The 13,781-nt window shown below is 44.0% G+C and overlaps 1 protein-coding gene across 4 annotated transcripts in view; it reads right to left on the bottom strand.

The window, feature by feature from the left end:
- The window catches only part of PMM1 (phosphomannomutase 1), a 173,618-nt gene that overhangs the window by 22,958 nt on the left and 136,879 nt on the right, over positions 1–13,781 (bottom strand). For all 4 annotated transcript variants that reach the window (XM_073592739.1, XM_073592740.1, XM_073592741.1 and 1 more), the window contains one exon: positions 9,362–9,461. In XM_073592739.1, the coding sequence (XP_073448840.1) occupies positions 9,362–9,461 (100 nt within the window). The remainder of the gene's footprint in view (positions 1–9,361; positions 9,462–13,781) is intronic.

Here is a 13,781-nt window from a genome sequence, read left to right as displayed (position 1 = left end):
CCAGGGATTATCCTCTCCTGTTCCAAGCCAACAAGTTCCTTTTTTGTATAGGCCTGGAATAAAACTGGGCATAGGGCACTGCCTCGAAGGAGGACACCATCCTTCCTAAAAGACTCATACAGAGCCGAATGGAGGGTTATCTGCTGCCTCTTCAGGGCACATATCCTTACGGGTGGCAAAAATAGCCCTGATCTTAGATACGGTCCGAGCAGGGGTGAATACTTCAGACTTTGAGCTGGTCTCAAGGCTGATTTTTCTGTATTTATGACCCAGCCTAAGCTTTCCAAATACCGCACTGTGCAGGTTATGCTCTGTTCTAGAACCTGTAGTGAGTGATCTCTGAGCAGGAGGTCGTCCAGATACCTGAGCCCCAAAATCCCTTGGGCCCTTAAAATACCCAGTACTGGTGCTAGGACCTTTGTGAACACCCGGGGAGCTGTGGCAAGCCCGAAGGGTAGAGCCACAAACTGAAAATGACGTACCTCTACTGCAAATCACTGGAACCTCGGATGAGGCTGAAAGATAGGTACGTGTAAATACGCATCCTTTGTATCGATGGGGGATAGAAAGTCTTCCATCTGGAGTGAGGCTACAACTGAGAGGACAGACTCCATCCGAAAGGACTGGATTAGTAGATACTGGTTCAGGGATCTTAGAGCCAAAATGGGCCTTGTGTCCCTGTTTGGTTTTTGAACCGTAAACAGGTTAGAGTAAAACCCTGTGTCTTTTTCGGACACAGGAACCTGTACAATCACTCCTTGATGCACTAAATGATCTAATGCCTGAAACAGTAAGTTTGTTTTTTTGAGGATCCAAGGGAACGCTGGATCTTAAAGACCTCTGAGGGGGAACCCCCCGTAACTCCAGCTTGTAACCGTGGGATATAGTCAAGGTGACCCACTCGTCCTAAACCCACTCTTCACCTGATAGAGTGGGGGCGTCCCCTCAAAAGGAGAGCTTGGTGCCGGGTTTAGAAGAACTTTGGACCCAGGGCTTTTTCTAGCCCTGGCCTTGCGACTTGCCCCTGGCTCTAGCGCCCTGTTGGCGGCAGAACCGGCTTGGTGCTGAGACACCTGGGGAAGCAGTCCCTGAGGTTTTAAAACAGGGGACATCTGGTTTCTTCACCGGAAGTAGAGAACTCTTCCCTCTAGAAATCTTTTGGATATATTTGTCCAAACTATCACCAAACAAACGTTCCCCATGAAAGGGGAAACCTGCCAATAACTTCTTACAAGGAAGCTTGGCTGACCAGTTCTTAAGCCACAAAAGTCTGCACATATATACAAACAGGAGAGCCAAACAATAAACTTACTGTATTGAATCCTTTAAGGCATCAACAGCAAAACACAGCGCTCAAGGAACATCTGATTTAATTTTCAGCAAGATCATCCTCCCGGTTAGGCATGTCAGGCCGTCTGACTTTTTTTTTTTAAAGGTATTTTTTTTTATTGTTTACATACAAATAAACAAACAGACAAAAACATAAATACATAAATGTAGCATTAAAGGAGCAAACAGTGCTCACTCAGCAATGAGGTACAGGTACATGGTATCCAGTCAGTGAGTACAGATTGAATGAGGAGTTACATTGTTACCTTCTAAATTCCAGTATAACGACTAGAACTCAACTAATATTCTCAGAGAACTCAGGGAGAAGGTGGTATAGTGCAATCTGAACTAACCCATGGATTCCAGATCTTATAAAACTTTTTTGGGCATCTTCTGGCCTCATACGTCAATTTGTATAAAGGTATAGCTTGATTGACTATAGTGAGCCAGAAGGCTATAGTAGGTAAGGATTGAGATTTCCAATGCATAGTTATTGTTTTCTTAAAATAGAACAGGATAATTCTTAGAAAGGTTTGTACATTCTTAAAAATAGTTTCATCGTCTATGTATCCTAGCAGGCATTTCAGGGGATTACGAATGTTAGGCAACTGAGTGAAGGAGCTGATAAGGGCCATGACCCCCGACCAGAATTTCCTGATCGGTGGGCATTCCCACATTAAGTGGAAAAATGTACCATCAGCCATGCCACATTGGGAACATGTTACAGAGGGTAGTCTCTTTAGTCTATGGAATAATCAAGTGGTAAAGTAGGACCTGTATAATAATTTGGTTTTAATGACTTTATCCCAGGAAGAGATAACAGACGATACCTGGAGGGGAAGCACTTCCTGCCCAATATCCTCCATCAGCTCTGGTATGTCAGAGCGCCATTTTTTTTTGGTGGTGCTAATCCTAGTTGTCGTAGTATGAAGGAGAGTTTTGTTGTATGTGGATACAAGTTTAGTGTGAGATAGGTCAGTCAATAAGTATTCGAGTGGGGAGGGTTGGATATCTATACTGTTTCGAAGGCCAAACTGTGTTGTGGCGGTATGGCGTATCTGCAGATATTGGAAATAGGCCGTAGGAGGATAGCCATAGTCCCTGCGAAATTCGGCAAAGGATCGAAAAACGTTCACTATAAATAGGTGGGAAATCAAGCTAACCCCCTGCTTGAACCAGAACCCACCCTCTGTTCTGCGGAAGAATTCTGGTAGACCAGGGTTACCCCATAAGGGGGCATTAGGGGAATACGTAATATGCGCACTGGATGGCAGTAGCTTCGAAAGTTTGAATATCAGTAGGGTCATAGAGAGAACTTTTGTACCCTCCCTTCCACTAGTGGAGAGACTATGTATTCATTTTGGAGAGAGTCATAGGAAGTAGGGATGGCTGCCTCCAATGCTGTTGCCGCATTGTTCTCCTCGGGATAGAACCACCAATGTGCATGGGCCAGCTGTGAGGCCACATAATACGTTTGAAGGCAAGGGAGCGCCAATCCCTCCGCCAAAATAGGTAGTTGTAACAGTGTCTTTTGCTATTCTAGCTACCCCTCCCCCCCAAACAAATTTTATAAGAACCGTGTCAATTTCCTTAAATTTGTTTTTGGGGATATATATTGGGGAGTTACTCAGAATATTGAGGAAGCATGGTAAAAAGATCATTTTAACAATATTTATTCTACCAAACAGCATCAGGGGAAGATTGGCCCAGGTCTTAAGCGTAATCCTCATTCTTTTATTGAGTAGATCTAAATTAATTGTGATGTATTGTGATATATCTCAATACCTAGATAGCGAAAGGTATGTACAATCTGTAATGGACATGAGGGTGGTAGTGTAATTGGGGTGGATTGGTCCAGCATAAACAACAGGGATTTGTCCCAGTTTACCTGGAAGCCAGAAAAGTGCCCAAAGCGCCGAACAATATCCAGTAGAGTGGGGAGTGACAACTGGGGGTCCGCCAGATATATCAACATGTCGTTCGCGTATAAGGATACCTTTTTTTTCCAGGCCCCCAGTTGTCAGTCCCACAACCTCCCCACTAGATCTGATCAGCACTGCCAGTGGCTCTATTGCCAGTGCGGTAATGGTGACAGAAGGCATCCCTGTCTGGTACACCTGCGTATCAGAAATAGTTGTATTTACTCTTAATCTAGCTGTGAGTGTGTAATACAGTAACTGAACCCATTTAATAAACGTGTCATCGAATCCAAATTTTGCCAAGACTTCCATCAGATAGGGCCACTCCACCGAATCAAAGGCCTTATGAGCATCCAGTGCTAAAACAACCCTGAAGCCCATTGTGTCATGAGTGGCCTGCATGTTGGTAAAGAGTCGCCGTAAATTAATGGAAGTAGATCTTCCAGGGATAAATCCTGTCTGATCCGCTCCAATGACAGTAGTAATGACTGTATTCAATCTCTGGGCAAGTACTTTGGCTAAGATTTTTATATCCGAGTTAATTAGGGATATTGGTCAGTAAGATTTGCAGAGAAGATGGTTCTTGTGAGGTTTGGGGATAAGGACAATTAGTGCCTCAGACATAGAGAGCGGTAGCTGTCCTGTCTTCAGGGCATCGTTGTAAACCCCCGAGGAGATGCGGAATCAGTAACTCTCTATATTGCGTATACCATTCTATAGGGAATCCATATAACCCTGGCGTCTTATTTCTAGCAAAGGACTGGATGGCTTCTCCTATTTCCTCGGTCGTTAGGGGGGCATCTAGCAACGAGACCTGAGAATTTAGTAATTTTGGAAGTGAAATATCTTGTAAGTAGTCATCTAATTCCACAATAGTATAATGGGCCGTAGTGGACTATAGAGTGGAGTAGAATGTGACGAAAGTCTCTACTACCCCCTTCATCTGTTCCACTGTTATGCCCTCCATAGTTCTGAATTCTAGGAATACTGCACGGCTGATAGTCCGGTCTAGACAGGTAGGCTAGAAGGCGACTGCTCTTGTCGCCGAATTCGAAGAGTCGTTGGTTTTGATATAACAGTTTTTTCTGGGTGCGTTTGAGTAATACCATGTCTAATTACCTGGCCTCATGTCGCCAGACAGTGTGGTTTCCGGGCATAGGTGATGCGGCGTAAGCTGCCTCTGCCACTCGAAGCTCCCCCTCCGCATCGACCAATCTGGAGTGAGATGCCTTGCGGGCCTGTCCTATGGCTGCAGCAAACGAGCCGTGCATGGTAGCCTTGAAGGTATCCCAGACCACAGGGACAAATGCACTCTGTGTATTGGTGGCCCAATAGGATTTCAGATCAGCCGTTCCCCGATCTGAGACAGCCTGGTCCGCCAGCCATAGCGGGCTCAGCCGCCACACCCAAAAAGTGGGCGATACCCCCAAAGCTAGGTCCACCAACAGTGAAGAGTGATCAGACACCGCCCTAGGGAGGTATCTGACATCGCTCACCATGCCGAGTAAATCAGAGGATAGTAAACACAGATCAATATGTGATAATGTACCATAAGAGTCAGATTGACAGGAATATTCCATCCCATCTGCATATTTCCATCTACAGGCCTCTACTAGGTCATATTGGGTCAAATAAGTGCAGAGGGGAGTGGGGGGTACAGTAGAGCATCAAAATCTGTCAAGAGAGTTGTCAAGGACCGTATTATAGTCTCCGGGTATTAATAAAGGACCTTCTGCAATTTCCAGGATGGAAGTGAGTACATAATCAAGGGATTGTTTAGTAAAGGGTGGTGGGGCATACAGACTAGTCACTGTGTATGGTTTACCAAGGGGTTCTAGCACCACAATTACGTATCAGTCATTGGGATCTAGCTTAATATGCTTAATAGTAACAGGATGTGCCCTGTGAGTATGTGGAGTGTAGGGTATAGGCTATTTTTGCCCTCTTTAGCGCCATTACTCTGGAGCCAAGTAGGTGAGTTTCCTGGAGAAGGATCACATGCGGATTGTGTCGTGCCAGGTACTCAAACATCAGTGACCGTTTAACCTTGGAGTTAAGCCCTCTAACATTCCATGAAATTACACATAATTTAGACATAACCATGCAATGTATACCATAAAGAAGAATATTTTCTGTATTGTAGTGAAGTTAACCAGGTTTTAGAATCCTGCAACCCCAACCTAGCATGAGAGTGGAGTATATTCGCATATGATGCAAATCTCCATGCGCCCAGATTAGGCTACGGCATATGCGCGGCTCCAAGTGCACACAACGCCTATGATGAAGCTGCATGCGCCATGGCTTCCAAACAAACTGCTGAGCACAGCAGCGCTCTTCTGAATGCACGTGCGCCATGGTGAACCAAGGCAAAATGGCGCACCATCATACAGGTAAAAAACAGCCAGACACAAGCAAAAAAAAAAGATACACTTTGCAAACACCCACAGCTAGCCCAAAACTCCCATGTATGGTCACCACACACAGGTGTCTAGCCTCTAGCTAACTTGACTGTTTGTTTCAATAACTGGGATACCCCACAATAAGTAAATAAGGGGGTTTCACTTACAAGTCCAGGCGCAGGGCAGCTTAGAAACTAAGAGCCCAATCTTCACCCATCACTGCGGGTTCTTGTCACTTGAGGACCTTAAAGGAAGGGGTACCCTTTTCACGTTTAGGGTCCACTCCCTTGGACCTGTACAGCACCCTGCAGGAATGCCTTAGCGCTGTGGTGTCCAGGATTCCACTTCGCAAGGTCGCATTACAGGCAAAACCTCGCAGGATCTTGAGTCTACTTTGCGGGGCTCGGGTACAATTTATCTAAGCATATAGAGCCTGTGTCAAATGGATCCGATCTGTCAATCCCTTGATTCATTTAAGAACCATTTGTGGGACTAGAAACCTGGAGCTCAGAGCTCAAACAATCGTGCCCATCCACCTTGCAGACACTGGTAAAAAACAGATGAACTTTCTGTATGGGAGGGGTTATTTAGGGGATCACTTCCTGTCTAAGACTTTGTCTACCAGTGTCCATTCACCTAGAGATGGCGTATAACCCAGTAGGTAATGAATATTAGCCTAACTCTGTGTCCCATGATGTATGAAAAATAAAACAACGTTATTCATCAAACTAAATATTTATTATTATGTATTAATATGTTTATGTGCATATTGATAAATATTTGATTTGATGATATTACCATTTTATAGGTTTGATGTTGATGATCCTAACCTATAGAAAAAATATTACGTTTTCTACAATTGCATCAGAAAATAAGTCAGAGTTAGCTCCTAGAAAATAAGAATCCATGTTAATTAAATTAAAAAAGCGTGTGTCTTTTAAAATCAACTTTACTTGCCACATAATGGAAAGAGAAGAGGTCCAAGTTTAAGTGGATGTAAACCCTCACATATACCCAGTAATGTGAACATCCTCAGATGATACACAGATGAAACAAATCTCCCCACATAAGTTTTACATGTATATCTGCTGTCAGTGCCGGGACAAGGTAATTTAGCGCCCAGGGCAAAGATGCCAAACTGCGCCCCCCCCCCTCCAAAAAAACAAAATTGAGCACTAATCGGCATACTTAGCCCTAAGCATAAATTCCCTCTGCAAGCCAAAATTCTCCCCAAACAAAAATTTCTCCTCCTCCCAACACAAATCTTTTTCCCATCCTCTCATTAAGCTCAAATCCTCTTCTCTTCCCATGCTAGCACAACTATCTCTCCCCAAAAAAGCATCATGTTAGCACACAGCCTCACCCTCAAATTTCCGCTCCAAGCACAACTCCTCCCCCTCTCCAAATCCCCCCTCCCAGCACAAATCCTCCCCTCCCCCAAATGCCCCCTCCTAGCACAAATACCCCCCAGTCATCCCAACTAGCATAAATCTTCCCCCTCTTAGCACAAATACCCATCAATCATCCCTACTAGCACAAATCCTCTCCTCCAAATCCCCCCCCTCCAAATAATTTCCCCTTCTTGCACAAATCCTCCTTCCAAATCCCTCCTCCTAGCACAAATCCTCTTCCCCCCATTCCCCCAAACCACCCCTCAAGTTTCCCATCCTAGGACAAATCTTACCCTTCACCCCCCAAAATATCTTCCTAGGACAAATCCTCCTCCAAACCCCCCCCCCCCCTAGTACAAATACCCCCTATCATCCCTACTAGCATAAATTCTCCCTCCCCCAATCCCCATTTCTAACAGCCCCAATATTTGCTATTCTAGCACAAATCACCTCATCACCTCTTCTAGCACAACCCCCCCATCCCCCTCCTAGCACAAATCCTCTTCCACCCCATCCCCATGGCACAAATCCTCCCCCTCCTGGCAAAAATCCTCATCCTCCCAGCACATATCCCCTCACCTAGCACAAATCCTCATCCTTCCAGCACATAGCCCCCCACCTAGCAAAAATCTTCATCCTCCCAGCACAAATCTTAACCCCTGTAACCCCCCAAAACCCCCCTCCTAGCACACCCCCCCCCCCATAATTTCCCCTCTAGAACAAATACCCCCCCATCATCCCTACTAGCATAAATTCCCCCCCCCAACCCCCATTTCTAACAGCCCCAATATTTACCCCCCCAATATAACCCCCCAAAATACCCCTACTAGAAAAAAATCTTATCCTGGCACCCCTCATATTCCCCATCCCAGCACAACCCCCCCAGAATTCCCTTCCTAGCACAAATACACTCCCCCTTATAGATCCCACCTAGAAGTAATCATTTACTCCCTACAAATACTCTCAATCCTCCCCTTGTGTCCTCAGTGCAGCTTTCCCTTCCCTCGGCTTGGCAGCAGCTTTCCTCACACACACCAACACAGACCTCAGATACAGTGTGGCACATCGCTCTGTGATGCCCTTCTTCTGACGCTCCTCCTCATGTTGTCTTTTTAGAGCTGAGGAGAAGCCGAATTCTAAACTTGCCTGTGCGGCAGCTGGTGGGAGAGATGCCCGCCTCCTACCCACACTGCTTTCCACTTCCAGCTAGAGCCAGGCTCCTGTAGGATGCAGCGCCGCCACAGCTCTCTGCGCTCCTCTGAGTCCTCCCACCCCACCTCCGGCTGTGAGTGACATCCCGCCGCCGCCTAGGACTACGAGGCTCCTCCATAGGGGGAGCGAACAATGAAGCTGACAGGTAAGGGAGGTGAAGCCAGGGCTTGTTGTGCTGGAAGCAGGAGCACACTCGGCACACTTACAATTTTTCGGGTACACCGGCACCTGCTAGCGTGTATGATACAGATGTGAAGCACATTGCCGGCACTTCACCTGCGCCCCCCCCCCCCACTATAGAAAATCGTACCTCCCAGGGCATCCGCCCCTTCCTTGTACAGGCCCTGTCTGCTATCTTCAGCTTTATATACCGTTTAGAAAGTTCAGATCGTGTTAGATTTCTCTTCCTGGTCAACACTGCAGTGAAGCCTGGGCATACAGTCAAGACAGTTGATTGGGGGCACACACCCCCTCTCCTCATAGGTAGAGACTTTAAGAGCTGGTTATTGAATAGTTCAGGGCTCTGTTAACCCATTTATAGCATCCTCCACAACACAAAACTCAGGCTGCTTTTATCTCAGTTGACGGAGAACTTGTCAGGAGTTATCAGGCTGATAACAGAAGAACAGAGCAGGAGACAACTACAGGATATAGGGCTTTGAAGAGAGATAACAAAACACTGCAGACATATGTGCCCAGCTCAAATCTCATGAATCAGATTTACATCCACTTTAAGGTAAGTTGTAACGTTTTGACCCCACTGGCAGATAATTTGCACAAAAACATGGATTTGTATTTTACTGCGTGATAATCGTTGGACAGTTTTTATTTGTGCCCCTTTTTGTAACTCCTCAGGGAATATATATATATTTTTTTAGACATACCGGATTTGCTGGTCTCTTATCTTTAGGAGTAAGTGGGGAAATTATTATTTAAAAATTACATGTTCAACAGCAGAAAAATCAGGTAGCTCAGTAGAGAAGTCCTCCTGTAGCCAACGTTAAGCCAATACTAAGATATTTCCTTTTGGGTAGATGTAGGTTTTAGCATGATAGCATTAAAAATTCAAGACTACAACTGACTACAATTTTCCTGCAATTGAATTACATACCTTATCCAACTCAGAAAATTCAATCCTCTCCTCTTGATTGCAGCTACGGCCAACAGGTGAGATGTTCAACATTCCATTACGAAATTCAATGAATGTTCCACTGTGGATTAACATGGAAAAAAAAATTGTAATTAAAAATAGTTATCTACATAATTGAAAACCTGATTATAGAAATGCACAAACTGAGGCTCTGAGACAGAAGGCTAGAGGTATTTGAAACAAAACAGGTTAATATCAACAATTTAGACCATCTTTCAGTATGGCAGCCTATGGAATACATTGCAACTAATGTTACCAACCATCCTATAACACATATACCAGTCTCTGTAGGTTTAACACAATAGACCCATAATATTCCTTACTATGTCGGATTTGAACTTCTGAAATACTAACACTTGCATCTGGCATTCCGAGTACAGTGCAGATCAGTTGCCAGTGTAAAGCTGAATGTTTCTTACTTGGCAATGTGTGTTAAATTGGCTAACATTTCCACATTCTGTCCCTTATGCAGTGCAAAGTTAGCGCAAAATTAAATACGCAAACATTTATTATATTGCAGTTTACCAATTCTTAGATGTGATGGCTGTATTAGTTTCCTTTTTTAGGCTTTCCTTTCTTCTATATTACATAGTTACATAGTAGGTGAGGGTGAAAAAAGACACAAGTCCATCAAGTCCAATCTATGTGTGTGATTATATGTTAGTATTGCATTGTATATCCCTGTATGTTGTGGTCATTCAGGTGATAGTTTTTTGAAACTATCGATGCCCCCCGCTGAGACCACCGCCTGTGGAAGGGAATTCCACATCCTTGCTGCTCTTACAGTAAAGAACCCTCTACATAGTTTACGGCTAAACCTCTTTTCTTCTAATTTTAATGAGTGGCCACGCGTCTTGTTAAACTCCCTTCCGCAAAAAAGTTTTATCCCTATATCACCAGTATGGTATTTGTAAATTGAAATTGCTCCATTTCCAGCACATCCTTCCTGAGGACTGCTGCCCAGAACTGGACAGCTTATTCCAGGTGCAGCTGAACCAGAGTCTTGTAGAGCGGGAGAATTATCGTTTTATCTCTGGAGTTAATCCCCTTTTTAATGCATGCCAATATTCTGTTTGCTTTGTTAGCAGCAGCTTGGCATTGTTGAGCCTTTCAACTACTAGGACCACCAGGTCCTTTTCCATCCTAGATTCCCCCAGAGGTTCTCCCCCCAGTGTATAGATTGCATTCATATTTTTGCCACCCAAATGTATTATTTTACATTTTTCTACATTAAACCATATAGTTGCCCACCCCATTAATTTGTTCAGATCTTTTTGCAAGGTTTCCACATCCTGAGGAGAAGTTATTGCCTTGCTTAGCTTAGTGTCGTCCGCAAATACAGAGATTGAACAGTTTACCCCATCCTCCAGGTCGTTTATGAACAAATTAAATAGGATTGGCCCCAGCACAGAACCCTGGGGGACCCCACTACACACCCCTGACCATTCCGAGTACTCCCCATTTATCACGACCCTCTGAACTCGTCCTTGTAGCCAGTTTTCAATCCATGTACTCATCCTATAGTCCATGCCAACGGTCCTTATTTTGTACAGTAAACGTTTATGGTGAACTGTGTCAAATGCTTTTGCAAAGTCCAGATACACCACATCTATGGGCCTTCCTTTATCTAGATGGCAACTCACCTCCTCATAGAAAGTTAATAGATTGGTTTGGCAAGAACGATTCTTCATGAATCCATTGATTACTGCTAATGATACCGTTCTCATTACTAAAATACTGTATATAGTCCCTTATCATCCCCTCCAAGAGCTTGCATACTATTGATGTTAGGCTAAGGGCCCTTTCACACTGAGGCGGTTTGCAGGCGCTATTGCGCTAATAATAGCGCCTGCAAACTGACCCGAAAGTGCCACTGCTTTGTCTCCAATGTGAAAGCCCCAAGGGCTTTCACACTGGATCGATGCGCTAGCAGGACGGGAAAAGAAGTCCTGCTAGCAGCATCTTCGGAGCAGTGAAGGAGCTCCTTCACCGCTCCTGCCAATTGAAATCAATGGGACAGCGCAGCTATATCGCCGGCAAAGCGCCTCTGCAGAGGCGCCTTGCGGTGGTATTTAACCCTTTCTTGGCAGCTAGCGGGGGGTAAAACCGCCCCGCTAGCAGCCGAATACCGACGGTAAAGCGCCGCTTATAATAGCGGCGCTTTATCGCCGACGCCGCCCCCGCCCCAGTGTTAAAGGGCCCTAACTGGTCTAATTCCCAGGAATATATTTTGGGCCTTTTTTAAATATTGGTGCTACATTGGCTTTTTTCCAATCAGCTGGTACCATTCCAGTCAGTAGACTGTCAGTAAAAATTAGGAACAAAGGTCTGGCAATTCCTTGTCTGAGTTCCCTAAGTAACTTAATGTTAAGTTTCCCAAGTCTAATTTTAATTCTGTCAACAGAAAAGCTCTTTTGCAGTTACGGGGATGAGACACTGACAGGTATCATTAAAATGATCAGCTTTTATGTAAAACCTTTATCCCAAAAGGAAAAAATGTGTGCTGTAATTGATTATAATGTATTATGCCCTGTACACATGGTCGGACATTGATCGGACATTCCAACAACGAAATCCATGGATTTTTTCCGACAGATGTTGGCTCAAACTTGTCTTGCATACACACGGTCACACAAAGTTGTCGGAAAATCTGATCGTTCTGAACGCGGTGACGTAAAACACATACGTCGGGACTATAAACGGGGCAGTAGCCAATAGCTTTCATCTCTTAATTTATTCTGAGCATGCGTGGCACTTTGTGCGTCGGATTTATGTACACACGATCGGAATTTCCGACAACAAATTTTGTTGTCAGAAAATTTCATAGCAAGCTCTCAAACTTTGTGTGTCGGAAATTCAGATGGAAAACGTGTGATGGAGCCCACACACGGTCGGAATTTCTGACAACAAGGTCCTATCACACATTTTCCGTCGGAAAATCCGACCGTGTGTACAGGGAATTAGCGTGAGTTCAGCTTCAAATTGCTACTGTATTTAAATCTGTTAGAAGTACTAACACACCCCCCCAAACTGAAAAATGCTGGCATCTAAATCTGCCCCCTGTGCTCCTTCAACCAGAGTGGTGTCTGTTCATTACAGGAGGTGCGTTACTGGCCAGATCACCTGGGGAAAACAGAGGAGAAAAGCCTAACAAAAGAAAAATAATACAACCATTACATCTAATTATGGTAAGCTGCTATACAGTATATTACATACAATATTTGGTTTCAGGTTGAACGTCGCTCTAACCATACACTAATTTAATTTTGACTGATTTTGGCTGATCTTGATGATTTTTAAGCTGTGGGTGGTCCTGTGGGTACCACACGGCTTGACAAACATCAACTAAAAAATCTGGGTGGAAAATGATGGCTGTTTCTAATCAGTCAGTGTTCAGGTATTCTGACAGCTATCAGTGTGCAGCTGTCAGAATAAAATAGCTGGAAATAATAGATTTATGGTGTAGAACCTTAGGTAGATAAATCTTTTGTACTTTTGATTAATTTATTGACTCAATACTAATAGTATACTGATGAGATATCTGGGTGCTATGCGTGGCTGCTTCTTTAAACCAAAGAACTGCCACAGAAACCTCAGAATGTTAAAGGAATAATTCAATCTAAAGATCGAAACACAACACCAAAGTATTTAGAGTCAAAAATTTGACTTTATTTCAAACATACAGTATAATGGGTGCAACATCTAGTGCGTTTTGAGGGACACAGATCACCCCTTAAGGCTTGGTAACTTTCAGCTGCTGATATAGCTTAATGGAGTTTGAATTACAGTTTGGCCCTGTTCACACTGACATTAGAAACAGGTATTTGGGGACAATTTTGGCATTCCTCAAACGCCTAGCAAAGCAGCCTACAATGAATAATATGGACAGTAGACAAAGCTGTTCATATTTGAAAAACATGTAGCATTTGCATTGTTTTGCATCACTGTGCGGCAAAAATGAACCTACATGTTAAGTATGGGCTTCTCCCATTCTCCTTCCTTTCATGTCTTTGGTAATACCTGGTAAACGCATCCGTAGTTTTTATGGTAGGTTTAAAGCACGTTTGACAAGCATTTATCAAATATTAGGAGGTGGAGAAAAAAACTTCCCTCCTTAATAAAAAAAATCACTTGCAGGGCACCTGGAATGCATTTAAATGTGAGGTAAATGCATCAAAAACAACGTTATAGGCGTTTTGGATCGTGTTCGTGTTAGATTTTTTTGCAAGTGTGAACCCGTTGAATCCATATCTTTTTAAGCCCCAATGAAGGGGGTGATGGGTGGCTCCCAAAAAACCTTGGCTGTTGCACTATGTTTGGAATAAAACCACAATTACGATAATTAATAATTAATACTTTGTTGTGGGACTTAGATCTTCAA

Source organism: Aquarana catesbeiana, linkage group LG07, assembly GCF_042186555.1.
Source record: "Aquarana catesbeiana isolate 2022-GZ linkage group LG07, ASM4218655v1, whole genome shotgun sequence".
Classification (NCBI taxonomy): Eukaryota; Metazoa; Chordata; class Amphibia; order Anura; family Ranidae; genus Aquarana; species Aquarana catesbeiana.
This window is presented reverse-complemented; position numbering and strand designations above follow the sequence as displayed.